The 25,426-nt window shown below is 36.5% G+C and overlaps 1 protein-coding gene across 10 annotated transcripts in view; it reads right to left on the reverse strand.

Moving 5' to 3' along the window:
- camta1b (calmodulin binding transcription activator 1b) overlaps window positions 1-25,426 on the reverse strand; it is a 375,185-nt gene that overhangs the window by 116,737 nt on the left and 233,022 nt on the right. For all 10 annotated transcript variants that reach the window (XM_055183906.2, XM_055183913.2, XM_055183908.2 and 7 more), the window contains one exon: window positions 4,576-4,711. In XM_055183906.2, the coding sequence (XP_055039881.2) occupies window positions 4,576-4,711 (136 nt within the window). The remainder of the gene's footprint in view (window positions 1-4,575; window positions 4,712-25,426) is intronic.

Consider the following 25,426-nt stretch of genomic DNA (forward strand, 5'->3'; position numbering starts at 1 on the left):
GGCTAAATGGATTGAAAATCTTAAACTAAAATATTGAATAAAAGTGTGTATTAAGCAGCAAAAAGTTTCTTCTCATTTTTTTAGTATTAAACAAAAATATCTGCCAATTGGGTGAGAAATATTTTCTTGAATTCAGCATTTAAGAAAAACGTAAACTTATTTTAGGATTTTTTCTTACCCCATTAGAAGATATGTTTGCTTGTTTTAAGCACGAATTCACCTAAATTAGATTTTTTTGTCTAAAAACTAGACCTATTTTTTAGGTGATTTTGCTCATCAAAAATGCATTTTGATTTAAGAGTTTGTAAATATTTGTACTGAAAACAAGAAAAATATACTAAGTAGGAAAATCACAACGTATCACACAGCAAAAAATGATTTTCAGGAAAAAAAATTCTTAGTGTTTTGTCTTGTTTTCAGTAAAAATATCTAAAAGTTCTTAAATTAAGATGCTTTTCGACCCAAAACAACCGAAGAAAATAAGTCTAGTTTTTAGACCAAAAATATCAAATTTAAGTGATTTTCAAATTTAGGAAAAGTTCAAGAAAAATTAGCTTACCCGATTGGCAGATTTTTTTTGCTTTTTTATGCACAAAACAAATTAATTGGATATTTTTGTCTAAAAACTAGACATATTTTCTTGGGTCGTTTTGTTCATCAAGAAAAAGCATCTTAATTTAAGAATTTTTAAATATTTTAATACAGAACATTTTTTTTAATACAGAACATTTTTATTTTTAAATTTATTTTTTGCAGTGCATATGTTTTTTAAAATAAAATTAATATTTTTCTGGTTCCATATTTATTCTAACAAGTCAGAAACGTATCCGCTGTCTCCTACTGACAGGCGCGATAGGTGCGTACAGCAGGTGATGCAACTTATGGATCCTCCGAAGTCTAGACTGTCTCATTTCAGTTCTCTTTGCGGACTTCGGAGGCTGTGACCTCCAAACAACGAGTACTCACTTTCAAGGATGCGTCCTTCGAAAGGAACCAGCCTTTGAACTGGGACACAGCTAGTGTCATTGCTCAATACAAGATTAGCCTACTCTTGTGGGCCATCGACCAAGTGATGTCATCGTCTGGGCTTTGTTGTACAAGTTCCCAAACTCCCTTTTAAAAGTGAAAAACATCCACATGGCAAGAATCAAGAACACAATTCCATTTATATGCTCCTGTGTTGTGCGTTTGTTTGTGTTGCATTTACAGTGATGTCACGCAATAAAGGCGGGGCAACTATAAATCCCGCCCACTTTGAAACCCTACTAAACTGCAGTGGAAAAGCAAACCAAGCCAAGCCGAGTCATACTACACAATGAAAAAGTGTTATAAGTCTAAAAAGTTTATAAATTTATTTAGCAGATTTTGGCTTTAGCGATTGAATCCTGTATATGAAATCTGCTTCGATTTCTGGCTTATTGATTAAACATCACATTTAGATGCATTAGATTACATAAAAACATCTACAAACCACTATGCTAATAAATATCGTAGTTGACTTCTATTAAAATCTGTACCTAAACGTCTCAAAGAAACATTGACAAAAATCTCTGCCGCCAAACTCGGTTGAGTTACAGTAACTGTAAAGTCTTCACAGACACAATAAACTGACAGCACGCAGATGTTTGTGTGTTTAATATGTAGGTTGTCATCTGGAAGAGGCTATTTTTAGCTGCAATACATTGCTAAATCTATAAAAAAAAACTCCTATCAGACGTTACAAAACACAGTTATTTTTCCAACATGATCTCACAAAGTTCCGTGGGATAGTCACAGAATTTTTTTCTCATTTTTCCGTGGCATTCTCACGGATCTCCGCATATTTCCGTGGTCCTGGTAAGAAAATAGGACAAAACAGTTGAGTAACCAATCCGTGAGAATGCCACAAAAAAGAAAGTCCGTGGCAGTACCACGGAAATATGCGGAGATCCGTGAGAATGCCACGGAAAATTAGCAAAAAAATCTGTGACTATGCCACGGAAATTCGTGAGATCAGGTTGTCTTTTTCAGTCTTGCTATTGTGAAGTGTTGAACTACTGCGCAGAATTACGAAATCACAGTTGTTAAAAAACATCGGACCAATCGTATTTCACTGTGGGCGGGGCTATGTAACACAATCCAGTAGAAAATTAAATGAGAATAAAACCAATAAAATAAAAATAAAATCAGCGTATCTTTCTACAGTATTTTGAGGTAACAAAGTCTATTTTACGTTTGCACATTGCAGTCTCGGATGATTTTATTCTCTTTCCCCCCGCTGGTGATGAGTTCATTAAAAAAAAGATTGAGTTTAATTGACAGGGTTGTTGGCCTTTCTTTTGTCCATTACGTGAGAAATGTAAGTCTGCATGTTTCTTCACTTCTCTCCAGGCATTAGCAGCCATGCTAATAGCCTTGATTTATTCCTGTTGGTTTAATCCGTGAGTCTCCAGGCGAGCAGAGAATGAGTCACATCTGTTCTCTCCTCACACTTATGTTTTTGGATGCGCGTGTGTATGTGCACGCACAACAGATGTGTAGACGTGTATTCAAATCAAGCCGACTTGATTCCGGAAGTTGTCCTATCGTTCATTTTTGTTGATAATAAAGATATGAACCAACACCTCCTGATAGCATTGTTTGTGTAAAAGTGTACTAGCATTGATTAACAACCTCAAAGCTCACAATGGTCCTGTCTTTATAGGTTTACAAGTTACCACTAAAAATCAATTCCCCCTACACACAGGTTGGGTTTGTTTCTTTATTACCCAGCATTTTAAAAGTGTATAAAGAAATATGCTATGCTCAGACTATACTGAACAAAAAAAGATGAAACTATGAAAAGAAAATGGTTTGGGTAGGGCTACTGTAAAAGTAAAACCTCTACAGCTACACAGACTGTTCATAGATACTCTCACAAAATAAGACGTCATAATCAGCTTGATAGCAATAAGCTATTTTTAGACCATTGAGATTTTTTCACTGAGCCATTATTTTAATGACACATTTACATTACTGTAATGAGTACAGATGTTTGAACTTTTTCTTAAATTTAATTAGATTTTTATTTACGGTAATACAGTCTTTTTTCTGTAAAGTAATGACACACACACACTTCCCCACGGGCTTCAATCACAGTTAAATCATCTTAGTTTCCTTTAATAGTTAAACTAGCAACTACTGCAATTATCCTTTCTGTCGCCGTGACTACTGCTCCCATGGCTACAGCTGCCATCACTACACTCTTAAAAATAAAGGTGCTTCATGATGCCATAGATGAACCATTTATGGCTAAATGGTTCCATAAAGAACCTTAAACATCCGAAGAACCTTTCATGTTAGAGATGCACAGATTGCAATTTTTTAGGACGATTCTGATTTCTCTGTAGTTTTTTTCTGATTTGATTGGTTAAACACATGCAAATATTTCTACCGAAATGATACACAGGCCTACAGATTTCCAAAGTGTTTGAGATGAAAGTTGTGTCTCAAGATTGTGTTCTTGTCATTTAGATCTTAATACATCTAATGATGTGAACAGCAAACTTGAAAACAAAAAACTAAACGAAAAGACTTATCACTGTTGCCCTTTAAGCGCCTGTGAAATGATCATCCGTCAGGCTGTCGTTGGTTTCGACCTGCTGTCCCTCCAGACAGAAACATCTTGTATGATTATTGATTCAACATCAGCTGTCCACCCATTTTCTATCATGTTTTCAAAGTGTCAAACAAATTTAGAAGAATGACCGGCATTGAAGAAAAAGCCCTGAGAGATATTACACAAGCACCAAACACTTTTTACTGACATACAAAAAGACTTTTCACATCCGTCATGCTGAAGTATGTAAGGATGCTTCTTAAATTCTTATAATGGTTTTATGTGTTATAATTATTTGCATTGAAAATCTTAAAGGAATAATTCACAAAAAATATCAAGATGCTGTCATTTCATACATTCATAAGTTTCTTTCCACTACTTATAACATGAATAAAAAAGATTTAACTGTTCCTTGAAAGCTTATACATAACTTCTAACCGTAAAACCGAAATGTTTACTTGTATACTACAGATGTTGATAGCATAAGTAAAAACTTTCATGTGATCGAATGGTTTACATTGGCAGGTAGAGGAGGCGCCTGCAACTTGCACTCATCTGTGCATCTGCTTTATCACGCAGCTAAATCTGCAATGTGCTGACATTTCTCTTCATTAGAGTCAGTGAGTGGGAACGAGAGATCCAGAGACATGCTTCATTACGGCTCTTCATTTAAAGGAGCAACGCCTGAGCTGACACATTAGAGTCATCCGCATGGGGACGGCCAGCGTTATGATGAAAGGTGGTGGGGCAGGTTTTGGAAAAGTTGTGTGGTGATGCACGCTGATGGACGTACATATTTACCAAAAAAAGCAACAAGACAAAACATAATCCGAAGAGTCGAAAGATAAAGATGCATAACTTTCTTTAGGGTTAAGTTTAAATACTGCGGCTCTGTCAGACTTTGAAAACATTGCTCTGTCAAGCCCAATGTTGGTCCAACCAGGAGTGTGAAGAAGTGATGCTTGCAACTCAGTTTTAAAACGTTAACAATCTCTTACCTCCACTCCCTGCACTTTGAGCTTCATGTGATCCTCCCGTGTGGTTTTACCATCTTTTCTCTTCTTCCAGCAGTAGCCATCTTTCCTGTACTTCACCTTCTTCCTGTTGTAGAGTATCATAGACCCATTCTGTGGCCTGAGAAAGAGAGAGAAAGACTGAGGTTAGATGACAGCTCTCTCCTCTGAAGTTTGAGTTGTTATAGCGGATTATAATTAGAATAATACTTCAGCAAAAACAAAAAAAAACGGGTAACAACGGGACACAAAATGGGTGACACAATTGCCGGGAACTCACACACTGCAAAAAATTATTTTCAAGAAAAAAATCTTAGTATTTTTTAGTGCTGGGCAAAGATTAATCGCGATTAATCGCATACAAAATAAAAGTTTTTTGCATAATATATGTGCGTGTACTGTGTCTAATTATTGTGTATATTTAACCACACACATTCATATATTCATTTCAGAATTGCTTTACTTATATATAATTTTTTTTTCATTTATTTTTAATATAGAATATATAAAAATATAAATAAATATATATGTAAATGTTTCTTAAATACATACAAGAATGTATGTGTATTTATTTAAACATAATAATTACACACAGCACATACTCATATATTATGCCAAAAATCACTTTTATTTTGTATGCGATTCATCGTGATTAATCTTTGCCCAGCACTAGTATTTTTGTCTTGTTTTCACTAAAAATATATAAAAAAATTATATTAAGATGCTTTTTCTTGATAAGTAAAACGACCCAAGAATATAAGTCTAGTTTTTAGACAAAAAATATCAAATTTAAGTGATTTTGTGCATAAAACAAGCAAAAAAATTGGCCAATGGGGTAAGCAAATTTTTCTTGAATTTTTCTTGAATTTAGTGTTTAAGAAAAATTTTCAAGATTTTTTTGCTTACCCCATTTGCAGATTTTTTTGCTTGTTTTATTTGTTTTAAAACCACTTAAATTTTATATTTTATACTAGACTTATTTTCTTGGGTTGCTCATCAAGAAAAAGCATCTTAATTTAAGAATTTTTAGATATTTTTACTGAAAATAAGACAAAAATACTAAGAAATATTTTTCTTGAAAATAATTTTTTGCAGTGCATTCGCCTCAATTGCGTCTTTCGCACAAATTAAGAATTTCGACACGTTGTATCACAAGCCAATCAGCGAAGAGCTTGTTGACACATCTGGTTGTATCAAAAAATGGAGGACAGCATTGTTTTCATACAGTATAAGCAAGTGACTTCACTGCAAAAATCGATTTTCAAGAAAATAATTTCTTATTATTTTTGTCTTGTTTTTAGAAAAAATATCTAAAAATTCTTAAGATGCTTTTTCTTGATGAGCAAAATAACCCAAGAAAATAAGACGATTTAAGTGATTTTGTGAATAAAACAAGCAAAAAATCTGCCAATGGGGTAAGCAAAAAAATCTTGAGCATTTTTCTTAAACACTAAATTCAAGAAAAATTAGCTTTTCCCATTGGCAGATTTTTTTTTGCTTGTTTTATGCACAAAATCACTAAAATTTGATATTTTGGTCTAAAAACTATTTCTTGGGCCGTTTTGCTCATCAAGAATAAGAATCTAAAAAAAAAAAAAAAACGGGTAACAACGGGACACAAAACGGGTGACACGATTGCTGGGAACTCACACACTGCAAAATATGATTTTCAAGAAAAAACAAAAACAAATCATCCAGCAAGTAATGTAGGGCGAGTAACTGTAGGAGCATATTTGCATTGCTTTTGTTGTGCACACACCTAACCAAATCTAAACTAAGTGAAATAAACTAATAAATAATAAAAACGAGCACTGTGTTTGTGTTGAATTAGATATATCAGCTGAAAATGATGCTACAGCATTTGACGTAACTGTTTCCTAAAACAAATTAAAACTTAAATAACATGACCATGACTGAAACTAATTATGAATAAAATGTCAATCCAGTAAAATAATTGCGAATAACATTTTCTTTGAAAATAAATTAATTACTGCATTCAATCTTTGTCACAATCTCATGTCATGACCATGATGCTTTTACATATCTAAAATACTGTAGTTCAAAAAACTTTTAAATATCAAGTTCCCCCTTTTTTACCTCACAGTCAAACTAGGCATCACTCCAAACAACCAAATCTTCCGTCTTTAACACCCGGACAAATCAGAGACCGGGCTCAAACATACTTTAAAATCTGATATACAGTAACATCACACAGCATTCACAGTCAACCACCAAACTTCAGACTGTAGACTCGACTCGACACACGATTTAAAAGCAGTATAATTTGTGTGCAATATGCAACTTTTTGCATATTGCATATTGTCTGTCTTTCCCATACTTCCTCAAAAACACGTTACATGACTTAAATTTAAATGCACAGTCATTTGAGTCCATTAGCAGTTATTTAATGATGGTCCGTTCGCGTCTCATGGTCAGAAATTACTGAGGGCTTTGGGCAAAAATGCAACCAAGCTGAATTAAAATACCCACAAATTCATAACTAGGGGCAAACATGACCCTTTTCAATTAAACAAAAAATGTATTATGACTGTATTACATCAATGACAGCATTACATTTAGTTCTGTTCACGGTGCATCAGATGACTTTTCATGCGTTATTTTTGCAGCGTTGAGAATTACAACCAATCACAGTTGTGCCTGTTGAGCGGATGAATGTAATGGCAAATCAGTGGTGTTTAATTAAACATTTTGGTTAAAGCATGCCGTGCGTTCAACGAGTTTATCATTAACAAGAAACATTGTACTGTGAAGTCAGACTTATTATATGTCAGAAGTGAGTCATTGATGTTTCAGTGTTGTTTGGTAGCTTTCTTTATATTTATTCATTTGATTAATCATTTTGAATTGTTTTTGAATGTATTGCATTCTTTATTTGTGCAGTTACATTAATCTCATAATTTTGTATGCATATTCAGTATATACAGTACATACTGTATATGTGTATATATAATGTTGCTCACCCAGGATATCTGCCAGGATATAGTTGACAAGAACCGGCCATGTGTGAGAACAGCTCATTATTATCACAACTGTGTCTGTGAAGAAATAAAACATGTTAGCATGACAGATCACCCTACACAACACGGCTTCACTTTACATTAAGACTTTTATTATTGCACGTCACTCCCGTTTAATGGGAATTGGTGCGATGGCTCTTCACAGTTTCTGAACATGAACCGCTTCTCATTTCTCACCAGACCCGAGTGTTTGCCAAAACAAATCCTCCATGTAAAGCCAACGTGACCTGCCAGAATATGACATGCCAACCTCACAAACCGCATGTGGGAACAATGCTTTTTCTTTGTGTCTTTTTTCTTGTTTTCTTTTTAGTGAAACTACTGTACTGGTGTCGACTACTGGGAATACCTGTAAGCCAAAATTATTGTATTATAGGTTTTAAAATGTAGTTCCTGTAGCTCAATTGGTACAACTTTGTGTTTGCAGAACAAACGTCATGGGTTTGATTCCCAGGGAGCACATGGTGATAAAATGCATGCACTGTAAGTCACTTTGGATAAAAGCATAAATGTAAACCATGTCATTTTTCACGCATGAAGAAAATCACTTTGATATAGTAAATGACTGCACATTCATCCCAGAACATTAAAATAAATTTCTTCATTTACTGTGGGACGGATGTTAGCATTTTGTTTTGAACACTTCAGTGTAATGCTTAATATTTTAACAGGACAATTTATCATGAGCTCAGCTTCCCTTCCTCAGGACCTTTCACGAAAGCCATTTTCTTTTTTAATTGAAGGCAGTTTGTAGCAGAAAAAACCGAAGCACTTTAGCAGGGGAATGTGAGGTGAGCCCGGAGCAGATTTCCCAAAAGCAGCCGGAATGAGAGCTCTTCTCCGTCCTCTTTCTGTGTGTGTACTTAGGCGATCCAATTAATCTTATCAGAATTATACATATTTATACACGGAGAAAAGGACGAAAGGAACGCTAACCATTCTGTTATCAGACTCGGATGACGGGACGCCTCTTCTGTTTCAGCCACTTAATGTACCAGAGGAAAATGAAAATATGAAATGTTCTTTAAGGGACGTGTTTCTGTCAGAACACAAGGCTGTCTTAGTCAAAGGATGAAATGGATTTGATTAAACGTGGGCCGTCGATACAACCGTGCGGTACGTGGACTTGAGCGGAGCTTTAGATATGTTTATAATGAATAATAAATGGATTTGTATTGCCTCATACCAAATTCATAATACATCAAATCTAGCAGTTGCACTTGAGTGCACACATGTTTTAAAGGATATTATAATGCAATCGTGAAATAACTCCACGCGCCACCCTAATTCACAGTAGGTGCGATTTTAAAAATGCACCAGTTGCAATATGATATTTAAAGGGCAATAGCTGCAAATACTGTGCATGGGTTATGGCAATGTGCTAGAATTTCTTTATAACAACTTGGGAAAGTTTTCGCTTTTTAAAATCTCTCCCCACCACAGGTTCCTAAATTATTCATTTTGACTCGGTTCATTTTACACACGAATACAGCTTCTGTTCAGAGTGGTGAAACAGAGATTTCTGAATAAGCTTATGTAAGTGAAAGACACCTTTGCAATAAACACAACGAAACCATACAAAACTATCTGTGAAACTCATAATAAAAAAGTACAGTCATGCATCAGTACTTAGTGTGTCACATCCAATGCACAAGATCAATGAAGCTCTCGCATGGATAAATGATTGAGTCCGGCCTTTATTATGACACAAAATTACAATCGTCATTACGCAGCAAGCAAATTTGCGTTTAAAAGACGTCTAAGGCTGCATTTACACTAAACACTTGGCAAAACAATTTAAGGTAAACATACTGACCCAGAACAGCGTAAGTAAAATGTTGCGATGAACACAGACAAAATGATTATACAAGATTTCTGTAACAAGACATAAACTTCAACATTACTCCACTAAGTTGAGCCGTCATCCTCCATTGCGCTGCTAAGAAAAGTCATGTGATCAACGGTGGTGTCCATCTGAGTTGATGTCATTTGCCAGCGGCAATTTTTTAATGACCCACGACACGACTTGTGGATGCGAATGCATGTATCCGATTCATATCTAATTTATTTCCAAATATGAATGAAGTCTGAGAATATTGGAATCCATGCACTTTTTACCTGCTTACACATTCGAGTCATATCTGATCTGTGCCACATGAGGGACATTTTTTTAAGGGTGCTTTCACACCTGCCTTGTTTAGTTCAGTTGAATCGTACCAGAGTTCGATTGCTCAGTTGGTGCGGTTCGTTTGTGCAGGTGAGAATGTAGCAATCGAACTCTGGTGCTCACCAAAAGCGGACCAAATAAGCGGACCGAGACAACCCTGAAGAGGTGGTCTCTGTACGTTTTCAAACAAACTCTAGAGCGGTTCGTTTGTAGTGAGAACACGATCTGAGATCTAACCGACCTAACTGCAAAAGTACTGCGCATTTTGGACTAAACCAGCTGCCGTAGTCAGCTCCGCAGTGTATTATTGGATGAGGAAGTGTTTGTTGACAGTTTCTATTAGCAATATTAGCACAATGACAGATCGCGGACATACCTGAAGTTGTGAGAAGGTGCGGGCGGAGCCTCAGAAATTTGGTATCTTTGCCGTTTGTAGTGCATTAAAACGTTGTTTTCAAGTCGCATCCACGATTCATTCTAAAAATGAACGGTTTGTCTAGAGTGCTGTATATAAACTATGTATAAAAACTAGAGCCCGACCGATTTATCGTTTTGCCGATTTTATCGGCCGATATGAGCATGTCGCAGATATATCTGTATCGGCGTATAAGCCGCAGATATGCGCCGATATGAACGTTTGTTACAGAACACATTAAATGCTTTTGAAAGATGTAAGTACTTGTTTGTCCAGCAGAGTCCGCCATACTGGTTGCTAATGGTGACCCAGATCACTCACTGTAGTGACAGCAGCCAATCCCCCACCCCCTTCACTTCAATCAGTCAGTCTCTCAGTTCAGGTGGCTGCAGTCACGCAGTGTCTTCTAAACAACATTTTTACACCTGGTATTAAGACGCGCTTTGGTCGATTGGATTATAAATGGACAAGAGAGACGCAATCCCGCTTACATTTGGTGTTTTTAATCCGTCTCTTTGTCGACTTGCGAGTTAAAACGCAAGCGGGAGAAATGACGCGAGACGGAGAAATGACACGTTTAAACTACGCGCAGCCGTGCACTTATATATCACTATATGAGATTACTGCTGCTTGTGTTTTTAGGTAACATGCTCATTTCAGAGCAATTGATTCAATAAGCTTGCGCAACTCTACACCCTTGCTAAATAAAAGAGGCGGAGCGAAGACGCTTTAGTTTTATAAAAGTCTAAAGTTTGCACGGAACCCTGGGTTTGTGTTATAAAAACGTTGTGCACAACATTAAACATAGCGTACATTAGAATGTGCTCCGTCAAGCATTGTCTTCGTAACTGTGAGTGGCTAACTAATTTGTGAAGTACACAACTTACTGTAAAGCCAAAATTAATCAATGACTTCATAAGTTTCTCTTTATAACGTTATTCTCGTCAAAACTGCAAAATGATGCAAGTTTTATGTCTTTTGTTCTCTTTGTGTTTTAAAGTTATTTATAATAAGTCAAGTTTACTGTTTAGTGCACTGATATCAGACTAATTTTGGATAATAAAGTTTATTGTTAACTTCTTGCCTATAGTACATATCTTTGTCACATCAATATAAGTGTTTGATCACCAAATTTGTGAGTGATCACCACATTTGTGAGTGATCATTGCATTGCATTGTATTTATTCATATACAGTATATTATGTTAAAGTATATAGTGTATTCTATGTACAGTACTGTAGTATAATATACTGTAGTACATACTGAACTATAATATACACATAAAGAATATCGGCCGATATATCGCTATCGGTCTTTTTTTACTCCCTAATATCTGTATCGGCATCGGCCCGAAAAAACGCACATCGGTCGGGCTCTAATAAAAACCACGGAGACATAATTACAGCGCACCGCCGTCTGTCCATAGTGTCTGCTGTATTTTCCTTTTTTTGTTTACTTCCCGGGTTCCGTTGGAATTTCGCGCACATTGATTCCGACCAATCGAGAAGCAGTTTAGGAAATACGTTCAAATACAGGTGGCCAATGACTGATGTGGATCTTATCACATGACAGAATTTTGGTTCGTTTCAACTTGTGCGGACCAGAGCAATCAGTGTGGTGTGAAAAGAAACCAAAACTGCTAAAAAAGTTACAATGTATCGTTTTTGCTTTTGGTCCAGACCAAATGAACATGCAATGTAAATGGGGCCTTATAATCACCCAAACAAAGCCCAGACGTCTAGGCTAAACAATTGAGCTAGCAGTGAAAATTTTATAGATGTCTACCATACCACAAAATAAATTAAGTTAAAAAATTAATAAATGAAACCAAACATCTTGTAATCACTGTTGACTTTGCAAGATATTTTGCCAAAAATGACAAATTCAAATTTATTTTGCACACATGGCAAATATAGAAAAAAATAGTGATTACACTCAAAGGGAATGAACACAGCCACACATTGTATCTTGATGGGCAGGGCATCTGATCCCTGTTTAACACATAAGCATTCCCAGTGTGTGTGTACCATCACATTGGCATTTAGCCACCTAAAGGACGGGTTTTCCATATGGCACTGGATCTGATCTGTTTATCTGTGCTGGAGTCCTGCCTCTCCCTCTGTTTTATATCTCCTCACCTTGCCTGTTGATTTAATAAACGATAACAGAGGTGGCAGGCGGTTACAAATCACCACCCATGTATTCTCCCACCTGCCCAGTCCTCAATGTCAGCAATCACAGTCATCAATCAATCACCTCATTATAATGGTGACAGGACTGCGGCCGATTTCATGAGAACGCATGTCCACATGTGAGGTTTCTGTGGTGTCTTTTGTCTAAGGGGTAATCATGAGGGTCCTTATCTTATCTTATTGAGATGCTTTGCCAAATAAAGCTCTTATACAGTGGCAGCCGGCGACTTCTTTTTAAACACAAATTTAAAACATGTGTTTGGAGTGTTGTGTGTGTGGCTCGTCATGTCAAAATATGTGTTCGGTGTGTCATGTGAACTTATGTGCAGCATGCGTAATGTCAAAATACGTGACTGCTGCACACGTGTCGAAATGTAATGATAAAAGAGAGATCCTTACGTTCATAAAATACACCCAAGACACTCACTTATCACTAAACTCTGATTATACATAAGATTAAGCGAGTATCTGGCAAACGCGAGGGTCTCTTTTATCATAAACCCCTTCAAAGCGTCTGCAGCAGGCACGTATTTTGACATGAAGCATCCTGCACATAGGCTCACATGATGCGTCAAATACATATTTTGATACAACACGTGATGCAGATAGGCTCACATGACACGGCGAACACGTATTTTGACAAGACGCGTGATGCACATAGGCTCACATGATGCGCCGAACACATATTTTGACATGATGCGTGATGCACATAGGCTCACATGATGCGCCGAACACATATTTTGACATGATGTGTGATGCACATAGGCTCACATGATGCGCCGAACACGTATTTTGACAAGACGCGTGATGCACATAGGCTCACATGACGCACCGAACACATATTTTGACAAGACACATGATGCACATAGGCTCACATGATGCTCCAAATACATGTTTTGACACGACGGGTGATGCACATAGACTCACATGACGCGCCAAACAAATATTTTGACACAACGCGTGATGCACACAGACTCACATGACGCCGAACAAATATTTTGACACAAGGCGTGATGCACATAGACTCGCATGACACGCTGAACACATATTTTGACATGAAGGGCTAAATACATGTTTTGATAAGCTTTGCATCCTGCGCCCTCGAAAAAGCAACAGCCCAGACAACAATTAGATAAACTATTTTTAACAGTTTATGAATCAATTACAATAAAAATGTGCATATTATATTTAATCTGTTAGTTCTTATCACACCCGGGTTGTAAGAGTTTGATTAACAAACCTTTCTTTACACGCATCGTGTTAAATAAAACAACCAGCGTTTCAACAAACCTGGGGCTACCGACAGGATGGCTCCTGTTTGTCGGCTGGATGAAGCTGACGGAGGTCATGACAGTGATGGGTGGAGGGCTTCGTCTACGTCTGATTGCCTCCAAACAAGAAAACCCTAAAATGTCCCTACATGGCTTATCGAAACAGCAGACCCCGAGGACGGCTTGAAAGGGTATAAATAAAGGCCCGTCTGTCTTCACCAGCCCACAAGTGGATTAGAAATCAGGCGTTTGTGTTTGTAAGCCTAGCAGGGCCGGTGGGATAAAGAGGGGGGTCGAGTCTGTAGCCTTATCTCCAAAAAGCAGAGAGCACCAGGCTGCCTGGGATCAATAAGGCAACCACAGGCGACAAGCACTAACCTTAAAAAGCACAACGCCCCCAGACTGCGCCACCCCAGCGATCATTTGGTCAGGGTGAGTTTTCCAAAGGGCAAGGAAAGGCCACAGCATTCATGGATGAATAATCGCATACGGGAGCCACGGCCTTCCCGTTCGGATCGTTTTCAGGCTTTCCTCCGGGAGCCCGACGTTATCAATGGTGGTGGCATTTGGGTGCGAACCGTAATGGAAAACTGACCCGATTTTCTGCCCTCTGGGAAATTCAAACTGAGGATTCTGCATTGTGTAAATCGGATGCCATTACACAAGATTAATTCATTAACGCAAACATTACAATGTTTAAGTTGGTTTAGAGAGATGTTGGTTTAGTTGTTTAATAATACGCTACATCAATACACAATGCTGCCATTGCTGTGTAAAAAACAAAGAGCACATAAAGAGAGAAACGTTATATTTCGTTACGTAGGACATTAAAACATGTTTACAATCTCACGAGACACACGCAGGATCCGTTTTCTTGCATGGCCACCTCTATGTTATCTTCTGTGGAAGTGTGTGCTGGTTTTCTACAGCAGGTTAATGAAGTTATTTGCGGTACAGGACTTCTTGTGAATACATCAGCATGAAGGCTGTGTACTATCTGTGTTTGTCAGGGGTCAGAGCTCGTACCTGTCGACGACTCCATACACACCGTCGTCTACCCTCCTCGCTTCTCCTCCTCTATCTCTCTCCACACAACACACCCACAGGGAGTCAAATTAATTTTCGCCAGACTGCTGTGTGTTACAAAAACCCAGCGTGGGAAGCTTGGCGTCTTTGAACAAGGAGCAGATTTTCGATCCGCCTTTACGTAGTGCAACTTTTCTCACAGTGACCTTGTGTGAAGCGAAGAAGGACGCTGTCATCAAAAATCAATCACAATCAGTGCGTTTATCTACATAAATGGTTTCAAGGTAACTCCACCAAATATTTTGTTTCAGCAGGTCTACACAGAATTTGAGGCCACAGAATAAGTTACTCAATAAGATTGAAAGATACTGTATCTACAATGCTGGTCATTTTTTAAATTAACTTTAAAAAATGCTGGGTTATTTTCAACTCAGCAATGGGTCAAAAAGGGAGGTATTTTTTGTGATACTGTCACAAATTATTTTTTTTTTGATCGTATCGTAAAATTTCTGTTTATGTGTCATTATCATGTATTGGTTACTCAACTGTTTTGTCCTATTTTCTTACCATTGTCGCTTTGGTTTAGGGTTAGATTTACATAAAATGACATCCTTACCCGAACCCAACCCTAACGCCAGACGACAATGGTTTAAAAAAAAAAAATCTGAAAAAATAGTATAAACCAAAACACCAAATCTAACCCTAAACTGAAGCGACAATGGTTTGAAAATAGGAAAACGCTGTGGAGTAACCAATACGTGACATAAATAGAAATTTGTGATGCAATCACGAAAAAAGCGGAAATTTGTGACAGTATCACGAAAAAGAATTAAAAAAAAAAATGAAATGACTATACAGTAGGTACGTAATTTTGTGAGATTTTCCGGGTTAATTTAACCCAATCACTGGGATTGTCCACTTTTGACTCAACACTGGGTTATAAAACAAATACAAAAAATAAATGAATAAATAAACTGCAATTAAATAATGCAAAAAAAGGTTTTGGGTATTAAACAAAACAACAAAACATAAACTACACTTTGAACAAAAGTTTTACTTTATAAGGAGATAAAATAAATAAAAACAAGAAATATTAAATAATTTTATGAATAAAAAAATAAAAAGAATTACTAAGCTGACATTGGAGTAAAAAAAATCTAAAGTTAAGTTTTATGTGCTCACGTGAAACTTTCATGCCCTCACGCGAAATCTTCATTTTTATTTAAAGTTCAGTTTCGCGTCCGCGCACGTGTAACTAAACGCGGTAGTTTCATGTGCGCACGCGAAAGTTTCACGTGAGCATGCGATGGTTACACATGCGCAAGCGAAACTAAACTTTTTTACATTTTTGTTCCATGTCCCCTTAGGGGCTCCGTAAATAATAGACACTGTAAAAAGTGAAAATTTGGATCAACTTAAAACAGTACTTTAATTGGTAACACCAAAAAAATTTAAGTTTATTGAACTTTTATTGAACTTTATTTTTCTTTTATTTAATTTTTTAATAGAAATTTTACTTTAGTTTTACTATTATTTGAATAAACTTACACTTTGGTGCTACCAGTTGAAGTGACTTTTTAAGTTGAACCAACTTTTCACTTTTTATAGTGTAATAATAATAATAATAATAATAATAATAATAATAATAATAATAATAATAATAATAATAATAATAATAATAATAATAACAAAAATATGCAATCAAAGCTAAAAACCAAAGCAAAAAAGTGTAAGAAGAAGCATAACCTTGTTTTATCCTATACTGCTTCCCCACACATTCTTAATAAACATTACAATGCTTTCACAATTATGTTATCCGAATTTAATTTCATGACACTATTTGCAATTTATTACGTATATGTATGTTTTTATCTCTACCAACCAAAAAAAGAGGTGAAAAAACTAAACAAAAAACCTGAGAAAACAACAATAAATTATCTACAAAAAATAAATAAATATCGAGTTAGCTCCCTTCTTCACCTCTATATAGTACAGTATAAACACATTTCTTTTAAACATTTGAAAGAAAATTGCACTTCTTGTTCACTCCTCATGCTCTCTCTCTCTCTCTCTCTCTCTCTCTCTCTCTCTCTCTCTCTCTTCTATCGCCCCAGTCTAACTCAACACTTTACAACAGTAGCAGATGTATAGTGGGACATAAAGGCTATATGTGAAGGTATTTCTGGTTAATTGGGTCATTTAAAGCCTTTTGAAACTGGAGCTACAGCATCATTATATGACCAGTGACTGCGTTTAGCTGACTGCTCAAAGCGTTTAACCCTTTCATCTGTTAGCGTTGAATATTACGACTGAAACCCCGCGGGAGTTATTACAGTCCAAGACAGAAGTAGAAACAGCATGCTGATGCAGCGGCACTTGAAAACTGAGCACTGATAACACTATATATACTGTACACACAAGGACATGTGTCAGAAACAAGATGGTATAGTGTCGATAATCTCTACAAAGTGGGTATTTAGGGTTCAAAGCTCCATTTAAAATAATGAAAACGATGGGCTGTCACTTTGCAGTCGACACATTGGAAGAGAACGGTGCGATCAATAGTGATTGATTTATATCTTCCCATTAGTGGTGAAAACTTGTATTGTAGTACTTATGTGATTGTTCGGGTGTCTGTGGGTGTCACATAATAAGCTTAAAAAGAGCATTTGAGTAGTTGTCAGTGGCTGTTCTCCGTTGACTTTTTAGCCTTTCATTGATAAAACTAAAGCGGCTGATCTCCGCGTAGTTTCATTTTTCATCCTATTTCATCAATTGCGCTGAAATATCAGAGAAAGCTCTTCCATATACACGTACAAAACACTGTGCAGCATGTTTACTTACAACACAAACAGCGGACTCCGACATAATATTAGTTCGCGTCCATTTAAACTTGTCTTTACTCTCGCTCGCGCTTGCGTTTAAATGACAGCAGAGAGACTTGCCCAAAGTCTCCACAGACCATCCACTCAAAGTAATCAGGACAGAAGCGGTCAAAAGTGGACAAAAGAGACAGATTTAAATACCAGGTGTAAACGTGATGCATCTCTCTGCAAAAATGCAAACGAACGCTGGTTAATAAAGGTTTCATTTTTTAATAAGTGACTTTGTATTTGTTTAATTGTTGTTGGGTTTTCATAAAAATAGAAAGTAAGGGGGAAATCCAGGGTTTTATTACTGTAACAATGCATGTATATCACCACTTTCATATCATAATGGCTTAATCATTTTGTTAATAACAAATAATCTTAATATTCATCAAGGTCTAAAGCTGAAGATTAAAGTGTTTATTAATCTGTGGCAAAATTCTCAGCACATCCCTGAAGACTTAATTCATTTAGTTAATTGATATTTTAACATTTAAAGATGTTTTACTATTTAACCACCTGCACTGCAAAAAATGATGTGTCAATTTTCTACACATTGTGTGTGTCATGCCATCCAAGGCGTCACCCCATGTCAAAACAAATGAAAGGGACAACACAAGCCGTGCCAAAAACAGCGATGGGAGCAACGCATTACAATCAATTCCGTTACTGTAATTCCACTACTTTTAGCAGTAATAAACATGTAACAAAGTATTTATGTATTTAAGGCTTAAAATTTCTAAATCAAAAATATTATATTAATAAAACTCCACACGTCAATACCCTAATTAAGTGCCTTATTTAGCTATAATACGTGAAAACATCTAATTAAGTAAATATTTATATTTTATCCGATTAGTCGAAAAATAATCGTATGTAGGCCGCATATGCGCTTACAGCAAAATGTAGTATGTAGCCCAGGAGATGCATTGCATTTTGTCGCAATGTGCATTTTTCGAACTTCTGTGTACACGTACGACTCAAATGAACTATACTTTGCATGGCTGTGCTGTGTCCAGGCTTAACCAATCCAACTGGAGTCGTGTATAAAGTTAAAAAATTCTGGGTTACTTTCCACATTGGGGTGTAATTTAACCTATGCTTGGTTGTTTTAACTATTAACTTTCTGTGTTAATTTAACCCAATGGATTGGTTTGTCCATTTTTGATCCATCACTGGGAGGAAAATAAACGCACCATTTTGCATACTTATCATGAATCAACAAATGAGAAATCAAGCTTACTTCAATGTTCAAAACATGAGACATCAAAAACAAACAAATTATTTTGTGTACTTCTTTGTAAAGACATTTGAAACACCCCTTGACCCCTGACCCTTTTAAAACCTGGCTGTGTTGAAGTACGGATCGTTTTCTCTCTCTCCACACAACTCGACACATCACAGTCCATTCTCATTCCCGTCTCATCTCCGTCTCACACCTCTGTAATTTCATATCCATCATTAAAAGGCTGTGGGAGAACAAGGCTCCGCTGGTGCACGGGCTATAAAAAGCATTCCACAGATGAGTGCCTTGCCTTCCATTTCCATCTCTGTTGTAAATTGCCAATTTCTGGAGGCTTGACAACATTGTTCTCTCCACAAAGAGTGAGGTGAAGACAGCAGCTTATTAACCTAGACTCAGATGCGCCCACTGTTCAGGTTAATAACCGCAAAGCGAAGCATCCGGGGTCCGCGGGGAGGGGACACGAACGAGCTGGGAGACTGCCGCCGACGATCACGTAAGAGACAGGAGATACAGAGAGCGAGCTGATTGCAATAAGATTAAATTCATCTTTTGAAATGATATGAGAAGACACTTTTTTCAGATGCCTTTTCTCTCCCCATGGCTGTGTATCATCTAACATATCTGTGTTTTGACATGCAGCTTGTACTGTAACCTTAAGCATTTACACCCTGTACCTGTCCATCCTGTTGGATTTAGCACAACCCATTTAGTACTACCCAGCAAGCAAGAGCCGTCATCCCACCGTCTAGGGTAACTATAGACAAGATATTGTCCAGCTATAAGTAACCCACGTCTAGCCAAAATAAACTTGAATTTGATTACATGCCATTTTTTGTTCAAATAACTCGCGAGATGTTTGATATTCCATCATGTAAGCAAGGTCATGTTTGTTTGTTTTTACTAGAGGCTCTTAAAGCACAAATGAAATCCAGTTACACTTCCTATTCACTTGTTTGTCTTATATGTGGTATTCACTGACACTTTAATGCATGGCAGCCACAACTGACAAGTCATTACATTAGATAACAGATACTGGCATATATAAACAAATTATGTTTGCCTTTTAAACAAACTTCACATTAATGCAATTATTTTTAGCCATCTGGTATCAAGATGATTTTAAGGATATATGAAGTCAAGTTCACACAGGTGTCTATCAGAGTAAACACAGGCGCGCGGTTCAGCACATGTTGCACTAACCTTTGACAACCAAAGTGTCTAAATACTTTGTGTAATCTGTGCTGTTTAACTAATTACCCCTTACTTACAACTTGCCAGAAAGATTTTTCTTAAAATAAAAGGGGACTTTGCTTTGACAGTTTCCTATCTACTGTACTGTACTGGTGGGTGATTCTCACGAAAACTTGGTTTTAAAAATGTCAAGCATGAAAATGTAAAAATTGCTTAAATTTACTTTTTTTCCCACCAGACATTGAAAAACAAAGTCTGGAGTAAATGAGAACATTAATTTAAAAACTTTTACTTTTTGTAACATAATTAAAAAAATTAGTCCTAAAAAATCTCATTACCGCAACAGTCAGAAAACATCAACACTGACATATTTTCAAAATGACATGACAAACCTGAAAGAATATAATTTGGAGATTCTGCACATGCATTTAAAATCAAAGTATTATGTGTCTATTAATTAAATAAACATTTAATAAGCATCTGTTGTGGTAATGATAATCAAAATGTCGTGTAAGCATTCTGACAAGACAATATTTCAAATTAACTGTAAAAAAATGATCTTACCTGGTAGCCATCTTGAAGTAACTGGTCCATGTGCTTGGTCACTCAAAATCAAACTTTATTAAAATTCTGTATGTGTGCTTAAACTGTTTCCAAAAAGTGTTGCGGAGGATGAGAACCTCAGGCATGGACACATAATTTTCCTAATTTTTCTTCATTATTATTATACATGAATATTCAGTAAATATTTTTTCTGTCATCTAAAGTAGTCTAGCAAAACATCCATTTATTTTTTTTCTTAATATTTTTGTGTTAATATGATTAAATTACAACATAACGCATGTTCAAACACAGCCGGACACATTGCGGTAATGAGAATTTCAGCAGAAAATGAGATACAATTTACAATTATAAATTCTTATGTTGAAATCACACATTGTGCAAGGTAGAACACAGCATTGTGTTAATTCTGATGCTTTTTAATGTTACTATATTACATATTTTAAAGCTAAAATCATTAGTGCCCTGGTGTTTCAATGGTTTCGTGAGAATCACCCTGGTACTGTATACTTTTCTGCATCTCTTATACTATTCTGTCTTGACACTGAAGGGGAGGGTGGGCTGTGACAAAGGGGTGACTGGCTTTAGCCTTTCCGCTGGCTCATATTTTTCCTGTCAATAAATCTGAAAGGATCAGCTCTCATTCAGCCATGAGGCGTCATGGTGGGCAGCACTGTTCTGTCACCGAAGCCCATTGACCCATATACAACACACACACACGCATGCACACACACACATACACACACATGCACGCACGCACACACATGACTGACCCAAACAGTGAGAACAACTGTAGAAAACCACTTTAGGAAAAGTAGGCAAGACAAAAACAGTAAAAGGTTACACAGAGGCCACACACATACTGCAAAGTTGTTGGAATGACACAAATTTAAATGCATGAGTGAATCTTTTAAGTTATCATTCTGTGTGTGTTAGGAAAACACGGCTAGCTTACCAAATTGCAATGGATGACAGAGTGATAAAAGTACTGTAGCATTGCTTTGGTGCCTTGTGAATATAAACAAGAAAAACAGATGTTTTAGAAATTTTGGATAAAAGAAAATGTATATTCTTCAACTCTTTCCCCACCCGCGTTTTGAAAAAAAGTTGCCAGCCAGCGCCTGCATTTTTTATGATTTTCGCAAAAGTTTAATCCATTACAGAAAATGTAAACACACAATATATCAAATGAACGAACAGACCCTCTGATTTAAAAAAAAAGTTTCATCCTACTTCCATTTGTTTTCTTTTATCATCTTTCAAATATGGGTAGGTTTTTTCAAAAATACAAAAAGCTGAGATAATTGCGTTTTTGTGAAGGACTTTTGATAGAGATCAGATTCAGAGCGATGATCAAAACATACAAGGGGCTCTATCATACACCCGGCGCAATGCGGTGCAATGCGCGACGCAAGTGTCTTTTGCTAGTTTCAACCCTGCGCAATTATAATTTTCACGTTTAGCGCCACGTTGTTTAAAGGTGCATTGTGTACATTTTAGCGGCATCTAGTGGTGATGTTGTGAATTGCAACCAACGGCTCAGTCCACTGTTCACCCCCACTTTTGAAACACACAGAGAAGCTGCGGTAGCCATCACTGGACAAACATTTCATCGTCAGAGACAACTTGGTAAAAAAAAGTTTGTCCGTTAAGGACTTCTGTAGAAACATGGTGGCACAAAATGGCGACCTCCATGTAAGGGGACCCTCTGTGTATGTAGATAAAAACGGCTCATTCTAATGTAATAAACACATAACAGTTCATTATGAAAGGTCTTTATACACCCCTGATAATATAGTTTTGTATATTATTTTGCATTTCTGTCAAGAGATCCTTCTAAAAATAAAAAAAATGCATTTGCGCCCATGGGCGTTCTGGTCTAAAAACGAGGTGTGTTCAGGGGCATTGTTGGCGCGTTGCTATTTACGTCTTTTGAAGGTTTTAATCCAAAAACAAAATCAAAATGAAAACAACACATTTTTTAACATTATTCTTAAACTGGTGGTCTTCTTCCTCCGCTTAGTTTTTCAGTTTACAAAGTCCCTCATCTACATAGGGATTAGAGATAGCGTCAGCGCAACTGACTTTTAAAGGGGATGAAAGATAAGACTCTTATTGGTTTAGTGCACGTTACGTGCCAAAACACACCCATTACACATTAGGAAAATATGAACAATCCTTTCGACGTGCGCTCGGTGCACAAACCATTTTTCCCGCCGTTAAATTAGTAAACCTGACAAATGTTTTAATCTGATGTAAACGCAGTTTTCTGAGCAGCTGTGTTATTGATTTGCATGTAAACGCATGAAAACAGGTTTTCTATAAGCTGACTTTTTGATAGATTTATGTATTTGCCACTTATTTATGTGCATGTAAACGCACTCACTGTGGAGGAATGGCAACCATATCTAACTGCTAAGTGTTTGCATGGCCAGGCATAAAACATAGTGAAATGATGGAAAACAGATGATGTATCATAGTACGTTTGTTTGTGTGCTCATAAACTGACAGGGCAAAATCGCTGAGCATTTGTAGCAAGACCACCAGATGAACAGCTGACAGGGATAAACGTGAGATTCAAAAAGTGATTTGTCTCAAAGACAACACATCCTTTTACAAATCCCATATATCCAAAAACAAATCCCCTTCAAAACAACACTGAAACATATTTCTCGTATGCAACAGCCAGCTGTCATGAAGAACAGCGAATCTTACTGCCTTCCTAATAGTTTTTATTAAAGTAGACACCACTCGCTGGTTTTTGAGACAAACATCTCACATTATATCTCATGACAGATGAGTTTAGGTTTTTAAATAGTAACATTTCCACTTTGAAAGTAATAAGAGATGATCAATGGTTTTTACACAAAAAAACCTAACTATTAGTTTACAAGATTGAAATATGAAGAGTTTCGTTGCAAAACGAGATAAATCCATTTTTTAACATTTTTGTCAAAACATGTTTATTATTATGTTATCATGTTATTATTTTGCTTTATGGTGCTACTTAGCTGTATTTTTTAAGTTATGAAGGTTTAAATCAAAACAAACCAACTGCAGTTGCATTGAAATTAATTGGAATGCACAACCAAAAATCGAGATTTCTGAACAATTAAAAAAAACGGTGGTTATCTCGTTTTGCAACGAAACTCTTCATATATATAAAATAGGGCTGTCAAAATTAACGTGTTTATAACACAAATCGTATTAACGTGCAATTAACGCAACGCGCAATTTCTGTTTGACCCTAGGCACGCTGTTGGATAAATTGAGACGCAGCCTTATGAGGCATTTACACCAGACACGGAAGAGACAGCAAGCGCGAGTGATTTACATGTTAAGTCAATGCAAAGATAGGCATCCTGCGGCACTGTGCAAATTGAGTGTTGCAGCGGAAACACACGAGTTGAAAAATCTGAACTTTGGCGGATATTCGCGCCGCGTTAACCAATCAGGAGCTTGTGACGTGATTACAGGAAGCGAGCGGTGTTGCAGAAGCCCCTCCCATGCATGAATTTCCGTGTGAATGTCTCGAATGACTAGAATTTCACTTGCGGCTTTCACTCGCAAATGAAGCGAGTAAACTGTGAACGGACAGTTAGACAGTACATAGTCATCAAACGTCTAAAATGATCTTTATTTGAACGTTTTCTGAGAGGTGTACAATGTCAATCAAACAATAAAAAAGTTTAATATATATTGAAATTGTTTTTACATTGTGTGTGCCAAATCTATTAGTTTTACCAGTGATTTTAAAGTATGGATGCAGTGATTTTGTTTTTGGACCTTAAACAAATCTTGATTTTTTTTCATTCACTATAATTATTAACATACATTTGCATAAAGCATCCATATTTAGCTATATAAATGTTGATAAGAGTATAACAAATTTAAAAAGGGTTAAATTGAGGTTAATAGGGCAGATAAAAATGTGTGATTAATCACGAGTTAAAGGGGACATATCATATCACATAAATGTGGAAAAGATCAACCCATTATCTTAGTTTTGGTAAACCATTCTCTCCAAGCATGTGAAAAAATTGCTAATTGAAATTTGGCTCCCCTTGTGATGTCAAAAGGGGATAATACCGCCCCTTAATCTGCACTATCCAACCACGGCACTGCCATTTAGTGCAGAGATCAATTCATTTGCATTTTAAAGGACACACCCAAAAAGGCACATTTTTACTCACACCTACAAAGTGGCAATTTGAACATCTTATAATAAATTATCTATATGGTATTTTGAGCTAAAATTTCACATATGTACTCTGGGGACACCAAAGTTTTATTTGACATCTAAAAAAGTCTTGTGAAATGTTCCCCTTTAACTCATGACAATAATGCAAGTAATCTAAATCAGCTCAGAAAGCTCTAATATAAATATAAGTATATTGTAAAGTAACATTATCACATGCTGAAAGAAACAACACATTAATTCAAATATAAAATATGCATTTGTTCACATTTGTGTGTTATTTTGTCAAAACTGTCAGCAATTTCAATTCATTTATTCACTGAAGTGAAAAGAAGATTTGTCAATATTTATAATAAATAGTACATTTTGTATCTGACAGTGCAAATCCCATATTAAGTTCCTGGCAAGACAAAAATATAAATTTTTCACAACTCTGATGCTTATACTGATGGAAGGACCTGAGCTGTAAACAAAATAAATCCTAAAAATAATGGGGGGGGGGGGGGTTGACCTGGGCCACTATAAACATCAATCTAAAACACAGCCAGAGCACCCTTACAGCCACATAGCACACATTAAAGATCACACAAAAAACATTAACAACTGCATACAGTAGCAACCACCCAGACCAGCCCTGCATTCTGGTGCAAGTTTTGTGCATGCA

The sequence above is a fragment of the Misgurnus anguillicaudatus genome, chromosome 14, assembly GCF_027580225.2.
Source record: "Misgurnus anguillicaudatus chromosome 14, ASM2758022v2, whole genome shotgun sequence".
In the NCBI taxonomy this organism is placed as follows: domain Eukaryota; kingdom Metazoa; phylum Chordata; class Actinopteri; order Cypriniformes; family Cobitidae; genus Misgurnus; species Misgurnus anguillicaudatus.